At 45.6% G+C, this 15,891-nt stretch overlaps 1 protein-coding gene across 1 annotated transcript in view; it reads right to left on the bottom strand.

Annotated features, from left to right (window-relative positions):
- The window catches only part of CACNA1S (calcium voltage-gated channel subunit alpha1 S), a 125,889-nt gene that overhangs the window by 97,255 nt on the left and 12,743 nt on the right, over positions 1–15,891 (bottom strand). Inside the window, exons 2-4 of the mRNA XM_030220411.1 lie at positions 9,338–9,443; positions 5,293–5,432; positions 2,418–2,560 (exon numbers count right to left, since the gene is read on the bottom strand). Of these exons, the coding sequence (XP_030076271.1) occupies positions 2,418–2,560; positions 5,293–5,432; positions 9,338–9,443 (389 nt within the window). The remainder of the gene's footprint in view (positions 1–2,417; positions 2,561–5,292; positions 5,433–9,337; positions 9,444–15,891) is intronic.

Raw genomic sequence — 15,891 nt, 5'->3', positions numbered from 1 at the left:
CAGTAGTAAGGTCTCACGTGCTAACCGGGCGGTAAGCGGCCAGCACGCGTAAACTGCTGATTACCGCCGGGTAAATGCCACATGGTAGAAAATAGAAAATTTCACGGTAGCCGGGCGGTAGTTCCAATTTGGTGCGCATTGGACACACCTTAGTAAAAGGGCCCCGTAATAAGATGTCAAATTTCAAAAAGCTACTGAATGGTAAAGGTAATCAGTTAATTTTAACTTATTAAAGGTGACTGTGCTCTCTGAGTGTCATGACTAGACCAGGTTCTGCTGGGAAACAGATGAAGATTTGCATAAGGATAAATTTATCACATAACCGTAGTCATGGATACCCTCGGGCAATTTTAAGGACCCACATGATCACATAAGGCATTGTTGTAAACACCAGTGTCTCTTAAAAAGGACCCCAAGTGCATCCCATGCATGCGCTCAAGTGAGTTCTTATAAAATGACACGCCTAGGTGTTTGCAGGGGTGGAGAATAGGTGAGGCGGGAGCAGGACTGGCTTATGCACATCCTTGATAAATTATATGCATTTGAGCCTTTTCTTACCAGCACAGAATTAGACCTACTACTACTACTTATCATTTCTATAGCGCTACTAGACGTACGCAGCGCTGTACACTTGAACATGAAGAGACAGTCCGTCCCGGAGCAGGTGTAAATGCAACCTCCTCCTTTCCCTGGGGTAATATTGTAAAGGCACACAGGTCCATTTGAAAGAGCAGCCCCTCTAATTTTTGAAGGGATGACAGAAAAAGGTTTTCAGGAGAACCAAAATATGAAAATAAACCCAGGGGCTGAAGTAAGCAAAGCTTTGTGCAACTTTGAAACTTTTCTGGGTTTTTGTTAGTCTATGGTGCTGTCAGCATGGTCTTCTCTCTCCTTCTCTGCTCATATCCAGCAGATTGCCAAGACCTGTCGTTTCTTTCTTTATAACATCCGTAAAATCCGCCCCTTTCTTTCCCAGCACTCTACCAAAACCCTCATCCACACCCTTGTCACCTCTCGTTTAGACTACTGCAATCTGCTTCTTGCTGGCCTCCCACTTAGTCACCTCTCCCCTCTCCAGTCGGTTCAAAACTCTGCTGCCCGTCTCATCTTCCGCCAGGGTCGCTTTACTCATACTACCCCTCTCCTCAAGACCCTTCACTGGCTCCCTATCCGTTTTCGCATCCTGTTCAAACTTCTTCTACTAACCTATAAATGTATTCACTCTGCTGCTCCCCAGTATCTCTCCACACTCGTCCTTCCCTACACCCCTTCCCGTGCACTCCGCTCCATGGATAAATCCTTCTTATCTGTTCCCTTCTCCACTACTGCCAACTCCAGACTTCGCGCCTTCTGTCTCGCTGCACCCTACGCCTGGAATAAACTTCCTGAGCCCCTACATCTTGCCCCATCCTTGGCCACCTTTAAATCTACACTGAAAGCCCACCTCTTTAACATTGCTTTTGACTCGTAACCACTTGTAACCACTCACGTCCACCTACCCTCCTCCTTCCTGTACACAATAATTGATTTGATTTGCTTATTTTATTTATTTTTTGTCTATTAGATTGTAAGCTCTTTGAGCAGGGACTGTCTTTCTTCTATGTTTGTGCAGCGCTGCGTACGCCTTGTAGCGCTATAGAAATGCTAAATAGTAGTAGTAGTAAATAGTAGTAGTCAGCATGGTCCCAGACCTTCCTACCCCTGCCCCCCTCCAACTAAGGCCACCTTTTGTCTTAGTATGATTTTTAATTCTCATTGCATTGAGAGTTTATTTGAATTTTAATGTGGGAGTAAAGACGTTGTGCACTGAATTTGAGGATACAATTTTTACTCACATTTTATTATATCAGCCCCTGGTTATCAAACAAAAAAATATGTAAATATGTCTCATGCATATTTGTTGCAGATGGCCATAGGTGTAGTTTGGGGGCATGGGGCAATGTGACTTCCCCCCAAATGCTCCAGGTACTGGTGCTGAATGCTCCCCCACCCACCACCACCACTGCCAAAATGAACTCCACACCCCTTGCCCCTCCCAAACTAAGCAGGCAAACAATGCCTACGCAGATAGCCTCAAAATCGGACCTGCCCTTAAAAAAACAGAGTTGGTCACTTCCACCTAGATTTACTAGATGACTCCATGTCACCTAAGACTGGCTCATCCAGTCCTGGTTCTACTACATTTATGAAGAGATAGCTCAGTATTTAAAAAAGAAACTTTCAGTGTACAGTTATTGATTCCCTTTGGTGAATATTTCTATAGCCTTATTTTTGTGTTGAACAGATGGTTCTGCAAATTCAGAAGGACATCTTTGAGGGAGAGCCAGGGTTGGAGTAGCCTATTCTCGGTGACACGGAGTCATCCAGTGTCTCTTCCCAAGTGACTAGGGTCATGGGGGCTCCTTGCCATGTCTTACTGGGCACTCCCGAAACCAGCCGCAAGGGCCGCAGCACTCGGAAGGCTCGGAGGGCTTTCACGTTGAATCCTGTGCTTTTGCCGCTCACTGGCGCTGAAACGCCCTCAATGTTGTTGATTTGTTCCAAAGCTACAGTGAAAAGTCTGCAAAGAGAAAGGAGAGGGTGGGGAGAAAGAGGAGAAACGGAAATTAGCCAAGTGCAAGAAGAGATATTTGCAGAAAGGTTCAGACAATGATTCACAGAGCTCTCTTTCGTTAAGATCTTCCGGAAGTGATACGTGAGTGAAAACACCTTGCCTAAACCCGACAGAGACCTGAATTGAAAGAAGTACCAGGAACAAAGTGATCATCGCTTCAGGGACCAGGGATGTACTCCTGGTTGTAGGGCTTCCCCGACTGATTATGGGACCCTTTTACTAAAGGGTTGCTGCTTGGCAACCCAGAACTACTGTCGGCCCAACACAGATGCCCCCAGCTCGCATCATTTCCAGCACTAGTGGAAATATTGAAAACATATTTCTGCAGGAGGTTACCCCCGAAATGGCCATTTTTGGTTATTTTCACCCGCTGCCTGCTTTGTCTGCCCCCCTTACCTTCTTGCATCTGCTCCTCCCTCGGTCTGTCACTCTCTTGTTCCTGTGTGCCGGGACCCGGGTTATTGCTTTAACGCAATCACGTGGAACCCCACACACAAGAGCAGGAGAGAGACAGACCGAGGGAGCAGAAACTGCCTCCAGAAGTCTTGCAGGCCCCCCTAGGAGGCTGGGCCCAGGGAATCTTGCCTCTCTGCCCTCCCCTCTCAGTTGCCATGATCCAGTTCTAGCCTAGCCTGTCTTGTCTTCAGCCAAGTCCTGCCTGCCTTGTCCAGCCTTGCCTTGTCTGTCTCCAGTTCCTGCCTTATCGTCAACCAAGCCTTGCCTGCCTTGTCTTCAGCCAAGTCTTCTACCTTGTCTTCAGCCAAGCCCTGCCTGTCTTGACCAGACTTGTCTCATCTGTCTCCAGTTCTCACCTTGTCTTCAGCCAAGCTCTGCCTGTCTTGTCCAGACTTGTCTCATCTGTCTCCAGTTCTCACCTTGTCTCCAACGACGCTCTGTCTGCCTTGTCCAGCCTTGCCTTGTCTGTCTCCAGTTCCTGCCTTGTCTTCAGCCAAGCCTGTCTACCTTGTCTTCAGCCAAGCCTTGCCTGCTCTGCCTGTCTCTAGGCCGAGCCTGACTTGCCTAGAAATTTGGTTAGTGCTGTGCTGAGCCTGAATGACTTGCCTGCTGCTAGCCAGTCTGTGGCTACAGCCTAAGGGTTCACCTCCCCTGAGACCAAGAGTCCATGACAGATTGGCTACTGTAGTAAGCAGGATACTGGGCTAGATGGACTATTGGTCTGACAGTATGGTTATTCTTATGTTCTTATTTGGCCAATCATTCTCCCCAACCCTCATCCTCCCATAAGAATATCTCCCCTCCCAAACCACCTCCCCACATGATTTTACCCTCAATCCTGGACCCCCTCCCCCACCACATGGAGCTTCTACTTTTACCCTCCTCCAAACCCTTGTAGGCTCCCTGGGCTGGGCCTACCTTAGAGTGCCTGGTAGTTTAGCAGGAATTTGGGACAGGAGCGATCTCCACTCATTCCTGCCCATGCCTGCTCCAAGTTCAAAATGGCTGCTGTGACTTCTAGCAGCAGTCTCACAAGAGGAAGGGCGGGTAAGATCATATGAGAGAGGGGGTTTGGGAGGGGGCAATTCTCTGAGGGAGTAAGAAGGAGCTAGCCTGACATTCAGCCTGCTACCCAGTTAGTTAAGTGGGCAGCACACTAAACATTGCACCTGGCCGGCTATATTCTGGGCATAGACAGAGCCCACAGAGGGCTCCTTTTACTAAGGTGTGCTGAAAAATGGCCTGTGGTAGTATAGGCGTGTGTTTTGGGAGCGCACAGATCCATTTTTCAGCTCACCTGCAAAAAACGCCTTTTTTAAATTTTTGCCAAAAATGGACATGCGGCAAAATCAAAATTGGCACGCATCCATTTTGGGTCTGAGACCTTGCCACCAGCCATTGACCTAGCAGTAAAAACTCACATGGTAACCGGGCCATAATGGCCTATGCTCGTCAAATGCCACTTGGCACGCGTCCGAAATTAAAAATTATTTTTTGGATCCGCATATCGGATGCACACCAAAAATGAAATTACCATGAGAGCCACACAATATGGTAACTCCATATTGGCACACGTTGAGCATGTGTAGACGCTTATGCAGCTTAGTAAAAGGGCCCTAGAGAGACCAGATATTCAGTTCCAGGACCCTCTTAGGTGCCAGTGCTAAGTATCAGGTGGTCCTTATTCAGCCCACAGTGGTCAGCTTGTAAAACAATGCTGACCACCGCTATCTGAATATTGACTGGTATGCTTTCTTCAGTAGAAGTCAAGGCATTCCCTTCCAACTGGGTTTCTGCAGGTACTTGTGACCTGGCTTGGCCACTGTTTGGAAAACAGGATACTGGGGTAGATGGACCATTGGTCTGACCCAGTATGGCTACTCTTATATTCTTAACTTCAGCAGAATACCCATAGTTGTCCGTTATGTGTAGTGGCACATGGAACGCATTGTGTCTTGAACAGTTTGCCCTGCAATATTCAAGAGTGCTGACCTAACTGGAATCTCTCTTTGAATATCCAGTTCAAGACAACCAGATATCTTACCTGGTTATCTTGAACTGGATATTGACTCGCTGGAATATATCTTGAGACTGGAGAAAGCTTGGCTTCACAAGTCAACTGGAGAAATGGAACATAAAACCTCATAGAGGTACCTATAAACCCTGCGATACCCAGAAGTGATTCCTATCTTGTAGGCACAACATACATCAGGTGTTCTTACCCTACAAAAACTATGATGAAGTCCAGGACATTCCAGCCATTCCGGAGATAGGCATCTGTATGAAACAAGAACCCATACGCTATGATCTTCAGGGCAGCCTCTATGGTAAAAATAATCAGGAAGAGGTACTCCACTTTCTCCTGCATGGGAAGAAAAGACAGGTGAGGCTAAACAGTCTCATTCACTGTCCCAGGAGACCACTAGAGATGTCATGTCCGAACCACTAATAATGCAAACAGGGTATGGTAGTTATCCTACCATTTATTTACCATGTAACAAGTGTGCCTGTAGGAATACACACTGTAACAAGGAACCCATCTGTACTATTTATAAAGAACAAGCATTACAATTTGTCAGATAGTGTCATGTGACCATGCATCAAACTTGGCCATTGCATGGTGCAGAGATTTAGAAGACATTTTGGTCTGGGACAGAACTGTGGAGGAGTAGCCTAGTGGTTAGGGTGGTGGACTTTGGTCCTGAGGAACTGAGTTCAATTCCCACTTCAGGCACAGGCAGCTCCTTGTGACTCTGGGCAAGTCACTTAACCCTCCATTGCCCCATGTAAGCCGCATTGAGCCTGCCATGAGTGGGAAAGCGCAGGGTACAAATGTAACAAAAATTAAATAGATACTATTGGAGATTCTACATGGAATGTTGCTATTCCACTAGCAACATTCCATGTAGAAGGCTGCGCAGGCTTCTGTTTCTGTGAGTCTGATGTCCTGCACGTACGTACAGGACGTCAGACTCACAGAAGCAGAAGCCTGCGCGGCCACATTGGTGATCTGCAAGGGCCGACTTCTACATGGAATGTTGCTAGTGGAATAGCAACATTCCATGTAGAATCTGAAATAGTAGCAACAGTGGAGGAGTGGCCTAGTGGTTAGGGCGGTGGACTTTGGTCCTGGGGAACTGAGGAACTGAGTTCGATTCCCACTTCAGGCACAGGCAGCTCCTTGTGACCCTGGGCAAGTCAGTTAACCCTCCATTGCCCCATGTAAGCCACATTGAGCCTGCCATGAGTGGGAAAGCACGGGGTACAAATGTAACAAAAATAAAATAGATACTATTGGAGATTCTACATTGCTACTATTGGAGATTCTACATGGAATGTTGCTATTCCACTAGCAACATTCCATGTACAAGGCTGCGCAGGCTTCTGTTTCTGTGAGTCTGATGTCCTGCACGTACGTGGAACGTCAGACTCACAGAAGCAGAAGCCTGCGCTGCCACATTGGTGATCTGCAAGGGCCGACTTCTACATGGAATGTTGCTAGTGGAATAACAACATTCCATGTAGAATCTCAAATAGTAGCAACAGTGGAGGAGTGGCCTAGTGGTTAGGGTGGTGGACTTTGGTCCTGGAGAACTGAGAAGCTGAGTTCGATTCCCACTTCAGGCACAGGCAGCTCCTTGTGACTCTGGGCAAGTCACTTAACCCTCCATTGCCCCATGTAAGCCGCATTGAGCCTGCCTTGAGTGGGAAAGCGCGGGGTACAAATGTAACAAAAAAAACTGCAGTTTGCAGGCTGTAACAATATTTATTGTATTACTGCAAGAAATATCCAAAGATCTGTGAGCTTTTGAGACCCTGGACGTACTATTGGATGTACTATTGAGGAACAGCTGGTAGGTATCTCTCTTATGAAAATTTAGTTTAACTTGCACTGTAAACAAACATGACATGAGATGTGCATAAGGCAGCTTAAATTGATGCTGTAGTTTTAGTTTTGCAAGGCTGGAATCTTTTTTTTTCTGTCTTCTCCACCTTCTCCAATTGGTGCTGTTTCTCTCTTTCTCTCTCTCTCTGTTTCTCTTTCCAGGGTTCATTTACCAGGTTTTAGTGCTGTCTATATTGTCCCTGGTCACAGCATTCATGACCAGAGACAATATAGACCCATGGAGGGGCATAATTGAAAGGGAAGCCCAAGTTTTGCTGAGGACATCCTCGCAAAACATCCCGATGGAGGGGCGGGGAAACCTGTATTATCGAAACAAGATGGACGTCCATCTTTCGTTTCAATAATACGGTCGGGGATGCCCAAATCCTGAAATTTAGGTTGTCCTTAGAGATGGTTGTCCCTAGTCTTGGTCGTTTCTGATTTTCGGCAATAATGGAAACCAAGGACGCCCATCTCAGAAATGACCAAATGCAAACTCTTTGGTCGTGGAAGGAGCCAGCATTCATAGTGCACTGGTCCCCCTGACATGCCAGGACACCAACCGGGCACCCTAGGGGGCACTGCAGTGGACTTCACAAATTGCTCCCAGGTACATAGCTTTCTTACCTTGTGTGCTGAGCTCCCCAAAAAACCCCCAAAACCCACTACCCACTACTGTACACCACTACCATAGCCCTAAGGGGTGAAGGGGGGCACCTACATGTGGGTACAGTGGGTTTCGGGTGGGTTTTGGAGGGCTCACATTTACCACCACAAGTGTAACAGGTGGGGGGGGCCTGGGTCCGCCTGCCTGAAGTGCACTGCACCCACTAAAACTGCTCCAGACCTGCATACTGCTGTGATGGACCTGAGTATGACATTTGAGGCTGGCATAGAGGCTGGCAAAAAATATTTTAAAAACTTTTGAGGGTGGGAGGGGGTTAGTGACCACTGGGGGAGTAAGGGGAGGTGATCCCTGATTCTCTCTGATGGTCATCTGGTCAGTTTTGGCACCTTTTTGTGCCTTGGTCGTAAGAAAAACAGGACCAGGTAAAGTCATCCAAGTGCTCGTCAGGGACGCCCTTTTTTTTCCCCATTATGGGTCAAGGACATCCATGTGTTAGGCACGCCCAAGTCCCGCCTTCGCTATGTCTCCGACACGCCCACGGGAACTTTGGCCGTCCCTGCGACCGAAAGCAGTTGGGGACGTCCAAAATCGGCTTTCGATTATACCGATTTGGGCGACCCTGTGAGAAGGACGCCCATCTTCCGATTTGTGTCGAAAGATGGGCGTCCTTCTCTTTTGAAAATGAGCCTGATAGTTTCCTAAAGAGAACAGACCACTGGGGGGGGGGGGGGGGGGGGGGGTTGATGCTCAAAACCTTACAAAGGCGTTAGAGGCAATTAGCGCCAGATTAGTGCACACATTAATGTGTACAGAATGTTCAGAGGGCTCTCTTGGCATTTAATGCAGCTTATTAAAAGGGCTCCATTAATTAGTAAATAGGTTCCACTGCATTTCACACATTAATGCATGTTAGTGTGTGGTAGTGTCTTTTAGTAAATCTAGCCCAGAGGCTGCTAAAAGACCTGCTTTAGCTACACATGCAAGGGAGTCCATTTCCAAAAACTCGAAGAGAAAGCATGTCAAATAATTGGATACATTTAGACAGATATCTTTAGCCACATTATCCAGCTCAATGTGTGGCTGACTGTTCGGCAGGGGCATAGCCAGACAGCAGATTTTGGGTGGGCCTAGGCAAGAAGTGGGTGGGCACCACCTCCCCCCCCCCCCCCCCCTCCACCACCATCAAAAAATATCTCAGCTGTTGGGAAAATGCTTCTCTCCACCTTGGCAGTCTGCAGCAGGCATGCGCTGAAAACTGAGCATGCGCAGGTGCCAGTATCGTGGAGAGCAGCATTTTCGTTACTATCAGGGGGAAGTCTTCAGCTGGCAGAGCTTGGGATCCCCACCAGCTACCGCTAAATGTGTGCTACTGTTGGGTGGGCCTGAGCCCTAAGTGGGTGGGCCCTGGCCCACCCAGGCCCACCTGTGGCTACGCCACTGCTGTTCGGCTAAACCTACCTGCTCTATATTTGAGATTGAAGCCTGCAGTTGACATGGATACATTTAGCAGGTTATCTCTGTATTGGTCAAATCCAAAAACCTTCCCCTAACTTACCCCTTTTTATCTGGCTGAATTTGAGAGTTTTGCAATGTAGCCAGGAAGAGGGGTCATATTTTTAACTGGGTAAATTTGCCTGACAGTGTCTCGATTTTTCTCAGGCAGGTCTTTTAAGCATTGGCGCCAAAGCAGGGCACCCATTTTCTCTACAAGTAGAACGCATGCAAAAAAAAAAGAAGAGGGCAAAGTCCTTACCAGGCCGGAGTTGGCAGAGTTGCTGTCATCCTCAGGCATTGGCAGGTACACAGCCAGTGCCACACAGTTGGCAAAAATAGTCAGCAGGATGATGACTTCAAATATCCTGGTGTCTGAAGTTAAGGAAAGGAACACGGAGCTGGGTCTGCTGGGTTCTCTCCACAGGCGCCATTTTGCAAAGACTTGCTAGGATTTTGCTGCTGGAGCAGCCAGCCTGCCGTAACTGGGAAGGTCTGATGGAGATGGTCAACCTCTGGTTGCATTAGCCAGTCATGGAGGAAAGGGTACAACAGCTGACCATTGCTGACTGGTGCTTGCTCACTGGAACTCGTACTACCAGGAGGATGGCATTTTAACCTGAGGTGGGTGCAGAACGCCAGATTTCACCAAACTGGTGGTAACATATTCAACAAGCTTGAAAGAGACTTTTTTTTTTGTGGTAAACGCTGCTGCAAAACAAGTTGTGACAGCAGGTGATTTGGCCATAGGTGGGCACCTCTCGATTTCAGGTCACAGGGAACAAATGAGGCAGCCCTGGCTTATGCTTCTCTTTCAGTGTTTCCATATTGGGGAAGCTCCTAGAAGTCTTTGAATCGGTTCCTCCCAATCAAGCGCCTGTGATCACCCTCAGGATTTGCCAGAATAAATCCAGTCCTAGCCTCCTGACTCTTATAATGGGGGAGAAAAACCAGAACTGGACTGTCATCTGAAGTAGAACTGGAGCCCTGTCAAAACAGATTCTACTAATCACGCTAAATGACTTGATGACTTTTTTGACTTGTAGAGTACTATGGTTGCTGCATCTATAACCGTTCCTGAAGAAGCCTCTGTGACACGGTGTCGCACTGTAGAGCGAGGCAGCATTTAAACCAAGATAAGTACCGGATATATAAAAACATGGATAAGTAGAACTACTTAACAACATGAAATGAAAAGATAGTAAAAATTATTCAATATAAATTAAAGGAAGTTTTTTGGGGGTTAGTGAAGAGATTGTCCAGTCATTAGTTCAAAGTTATCTGAGACGTGACGGACATCACGGAAGCTCTTTTAAATTTTACATTTAGCAACACAGTGAGTATCTCGTATGCAATAGTTTAGAGTGGATTCATCTTTCTGCCGTATGGTCATATGAGGAATCAGCTGCACGGAAATTCCGTTGCTTTTCTCATTTACAGAAATTACGTTTACCTTTTGATAACTTTCAGAGTCTTCATTAAGGGGGGTCTTTTGCAAAGCGGCAGTAAGCCCAATGCAGGCTTACTTCTTGCTAATCCGGAGCTACCACTTGCCCAACACGGCCACCAGTGGTAGTAGTTCTGGCTGGAACACTCGCCATTTCTGGCGCTCTGTAAGTTTTTGTTCTGCAGCGTGGCACTAACCCAGCGGTAAATTTGGGCATCGCCGTGCATTGCCCAGTTACCGCCGGGTTACTGCAGGAGCCCTAGCCGCCACTTCAATGGGTGGCAGTAAGTGCTCTCCGCCGCATGGCCACACAGTAAGGGTAATCTTACCACATGGCCATTGGGGGGGGGGGGGGCAGCATTTTATCCACTGTGGGAAATAGGGCCCTGGCGCACGGGAAAATGACCCCCGTCACTACCGCAGGGCCCTTTTTCCTGCAGCTTAGTAAAAGGACCGCTAAATACTATCCGTTTCTCCACAAACCCCTCATACTCCAGTACCATCTCTATGCTGATGATACCCAGCTTTACCTCTCCACTCCCGACATCACAGTTGAAACCCAGGTCAAAGTTTCGGCCTGCCTTTCAGACATCGCTGCCTGGATGTCCAACCGGCATCAGAAACTGAACATGGCAAAGACTGAGCTCCTTGTCTTTCCACCCAAACCCTCTTCTCCTCTTCCCCCACTTTCTGTCTCTGTTGACAACGCCCTCATCCTCCCCGTCTCTTCAGCACGCAATCTCGGAGTCATTTTTGACTCCTCCCTCTCCTTCTCTGCCCATATCCAGCAGACAGCTAAGACCTGTCACTTCTTCCTCTATAATATTAGCAAAATTCGTCCATTCCTCTCTAAACAGACCACCCGAACCCTCGTCCACTCGCTCGTTACCTCTCGTCTTGACTATTGCAACCTTCTCCTCGCTGGCCTCCCACTTAGCCACCTATCCCCCCTTCAATCTGTCCAAAATTCCGCCGCACGTCTTATCTACCGCGTGAACCGATACTTTCATATCACCCCTCTCCTCAAGTCGCTTCACTGGCTCCCGATCCGCTACCGTATACAGTTCAAGCTTCTCCTATTGACCTTCAAGTGCACTCAATCTGCAGCCCCCCATTACCTCTCTACCCTCCTCTCCCCGTATGTTCCCACCCGTAACCTCCGCTCTCAGGACAAATCACTCCTTTCTGTACCCTTCTCCACCACCGCTAACTCCAGACTCCACCCCTTCTGCCTCGCATCACCTTATGCCTGGAACAGACTTCCTGAGCCCATACGCCATGCGCCCTCCCTGCCCATTTTCAAGTCCTTACTCAAGGCCCATCTCTTCTCCCTTGCTTTTGGTGCCTAACCACCTTCCCATTCCTGATACCTACACTGACTACATAGTTTTTACCTTTAGATTGTAAGCTCTCTTGAGCAGGGACTGTCCTTCCCCATGTTTAAACTTGTACAGCGCTGCGTAACCCTAGTAGCGCTATAGAAATGCTAAGTAGTAGTAGTAGTACTATATTCCTGATTATTTACATTGTAACTGTTGTACTTTTTATAGCATTTGTTCTATTACTGTTCTTATGTATGTTAATTGAATTGTTATAAAAATCAATAAAAAAAATCATTGAAAAAAAAAAACAACAGAGATAAGACTTTTCTGGAGTTTAAGGTACAAATATTCCCGATGTCTCACGGGAAATTCAGAAGAGACGTAGACAGTTTTTATTAATGAAACCAGGAGTACTTTTTCCTTAGATATCCGTGTACGTGTACTGTTCGATACCTTTCCGTTAAATATGTCGTTTTTGAGCCTTTACATCTATCAGCTTTCCTGGCAACTAGGCGTGTTCTGGGGGGACCAGCATGACCCCCCTATGTGAAAGATCTTCTAATATGTAATTCTGAACCCTTTAGCCAGTACCGGTATATATTTCCTTTCTACTTATTCTTATAGCCCCTTTAATGTATTCTTGGATCCCACAATTGAGGACTTGAGTGAGGATTTCCTTTATTATGAAAGCATACGTTTGCTATTGTTATTATTGCTTCCTTTGCTTTTCACTTTTCTGTACAACTTTATTGCTTGGATTAAAACTGTAATTGTTAAATAAGTAGACAAAGGTATAAGAGCAAAATAAGGGGGAGGGTGGGGGGAGAGAATGGGGGAGGGGGGAAATGTAAAATAATGATGATAATGTTAGACTTGATGCACATGTACAATTTTGATATGACTGAATATTTACACAGTGTTTGATTTTATTGGTTTTGTTTGACATGATATATCATCAATAAAAACCGTTAAAAATTAAAAACTGTAATTGTTATTATAAAAAGAAAAAGAACTTCATAAACAAAAACAAAATGATCTCATGATGCCAAGATGCCAAAACACACAAACAGGAAGAAGACTCTACATAAATCCAGCAGGAATCAAGAATTAGAAGAGAATGACACAAATGACGACCAACCAGGGGGGAGACGAATTTCAAAGAACTCTGAAATTAACCTCCATGGTCGGTTGCCATTTACGTCATCCTCCACTACTTCTTGGAGCTAAGATGGCGGCATGACCAGTGGAGGTGTTCTATGTGGTGTCTGAAGCTCCAATTTTCTTCTTGCAATTATTCCTTGCAGTATGCCCCATACGAAGCACAAGGGAGTGATCAAGCCCATTGCTTCTGCAGGCCGAACATCAACCCCGGTGCAGCAGTCCATCACTAGATATGCCATCAGATCCCTTGCAAGTTCCGGAGTTGGAGTGCCTGCTGTTTCCTCCAGCATGAGAGAACCAGAGGACTTGAGCCTTGGTACATTGTTATCTCCTCTGGTCTGTAATCTACCTCCCTGTCCAGCAGAAATGAAGGGTCTGGTCATGGCTGACTTGGCTGCTAAAGGTGCTTCTGGGAAGCCATTAGAGGAGGCCTGCCCTTTGGATTCCAGCTCTGCCGAGCTCCCACATGGTTGGGGCAATTTTACAACTTTAGCCCCTGGTGAAGTTACATTGGAAGGTGTGTGGCAGATGCTGCTGAAGATGGAAACCTCTTTGAGTAAAACCTCTACTGGTTTGACTACACTTGTAAGTAAGATAGATTCATTATCCAAGAATGTTGAGACTGTTGTATTGGATTTTTCTTCACAAATCCAGCAGGTTACTAAGGATGTGAAATCCATGCAAGAGCTAACAGCTTCTTTGGTCAAGGACAATTTAATGATACTTAAAAAGCTGGAAGTTTTTGAAAATTACAATTGTCATTTAAATGTGCATTTATTAAACTTCCCAAAGTTTGCAGGTATGACCCCAGGTGATGCCTTTAAAAAGTTCCTAATTGAGATTTTGAGATATTCTCCTTAACATACTCCACCTGTGAATAAGGTGTATTATTTGCCTCATTCCCCTAAACTTCCTGGTTAGAATATAGCAAACAAGGGAGTTCGAAATGGACAAATGAGCCTACAAGTCAAGGATTCTGAAGAGAGGAATAATCTTGATTTGAACAATGTCTGCTTTTTTCAGAATCCTCATTGGTGGACGTTTTGGAAGAGCAACTTTGTTGGTTACGTTTATATTCGAACAAGATTTAAATGCCACGATGAAGTTATATTTTAGAAGGTTGAATGACTTATTTCAGGGTCAGAAAGTGTGGATTTATTTACATGTAACAACAGCAACTCAAAAGAGGAGAAAAAATTGTCCTGTCTTTCAGACAACATGTTCAAGAATTGGGAGCTTGTTTTCTATTGAGTTACGGCATATGGGTACAGTGACTCTGGAGGGTGGGGGGGGGGGGGTGTTGAATTTAGAAATTGATTGGTAGTCAGTAGTTTGAAAGCTTGGAGAGGGTTGGATAATGTGGATTTAAATTCAGCGGGTGGGGCTGGGATGCCATTTTGGCTAAACAGGTTTAAATAGATTTTGAGACGCTGAGGAATATTAGTAAGAATAATTTTAGGGTTGTGTTTGCAGGATCACTGTAAGGTTTATGGAGATTTTGATGATATATTATTTATTTATTTATGGCATTTATACCCCGCTCTTTCCCGCTCGGTAGCAGGCTCAGTGCGGCTTACAGGATATGGTACAGAGTATCATAGAGGTAGCTCAAAGTAAGGTACAGGTACACAGAGTATGGTACGAAGTGTAACAGAGATGATCCAGTTGTAAGGAGTAGTACAATTGGGAGAGAAGTGGGGGAGAGGATTGGAGTATGGGTAGTGTGGTTAAGTTCGAGAATTAAGTTGGGTTATTTGGGTAAGCTTGTCTGAAGAGGTAAGTTTTCAGCAGAAAGTTGGATTAAGAGTTTATAAGTAATAAAGATAAGGCAGACCAATGATGATTTTAGTGAGTCACAAGGTGAGTGCCTTGTGTGAAAGAAGTCACTGCCGAGGTCTGTTTGTATGAATATTTTTGGTCTAAGATTGATAGTGCAGGATTGTTATTTTATTTGATATTTAGTTGTTTACCCACACCACTGAGACTGAGGACTGCATAAATTGATTGCCTATATACATGAATTCCTCTGTAATGATTTTTTTTTTTCATATCATACACCAATTCTGTCTAGTATCTTGTTCTCAAAAAAAAAATGGAAGACTGAGAGAGGTTTAGACTCACCCTGAACAGTGATATCTGACAAGCAGTCATACCCAATGGCTGGGCAGACTGGAGGGGGTCAACTGATCTTTTTTCTGCCATCACCTACTACGTTATAACTGAAGTGAAGGATGAGTTATCTTCAATGTTGAACAAATTCCCTTCTCTCCTCGTACCTAGGACAAAAATAATTTCTGTCTCACTGCAGGCCATATCTCCATGCTAAGCTGCTAAAATGAATTCATGAATATAATTATATCTAAATGCATTATGGCAGAAAGTGCCATAATGGTTTCAACAGAGAGCTGGAAGAATTCCTTGGATTTGAGCTCAAATCCCCCTCAAACCCCACTCTCTCACTGACACTCTGTTATGATTTCAAGTAGAAAAAGGACAAAGAAGTAGTGTTATTGATAAGATGATATTCAATATTGCTTCTCTCTCTTTTAGCAAATCACAACTGAGTAGCCAAGTCACAGGGAAATAAAGTGAGAGCCAGTGACAGAGCTTGGATTAGAACCAATATGCAGGGAGGTCGAGGGATTTGTCCAAAGTCACACAGGTCTAAATTACCCATAATTCCTGAAGAATGTCAAAGGTTAAATACCTGGATGATTTATGCGGGATGTAAACAACAAACCCTAGACCGCTCAAAACACGGCAGCTAGGCTTATATTTGGCAGAACGCGATTTGAAAGTGCAAAACCCCTCCTTGAAAAACTACATTGGCTCCCAATCAAAGAACGCATCACCTTCAAAATCTGTACCATGGTCCACAAAATCATC

This window comes from Microcaecilia unicolor, chromosome 12 (assembly GCF_901765095.1).
Source record: "Microcaecilia unicolor chromosome 12, aMicUni1.1, whole genome shotgun sequence".
In the NCBI taxonomy this organism is placed as follows: Eukaryota; Metazoa; Chordata; class Amphibia; order Gymnophiona; family Siphonopidae; genus Microcaecilia; species Microcaecilia unicolor.
Note: the sequence above shows the minus strand (reverse complement) of the source record. Positions and strands in the feature narration are given on the sequence as shown.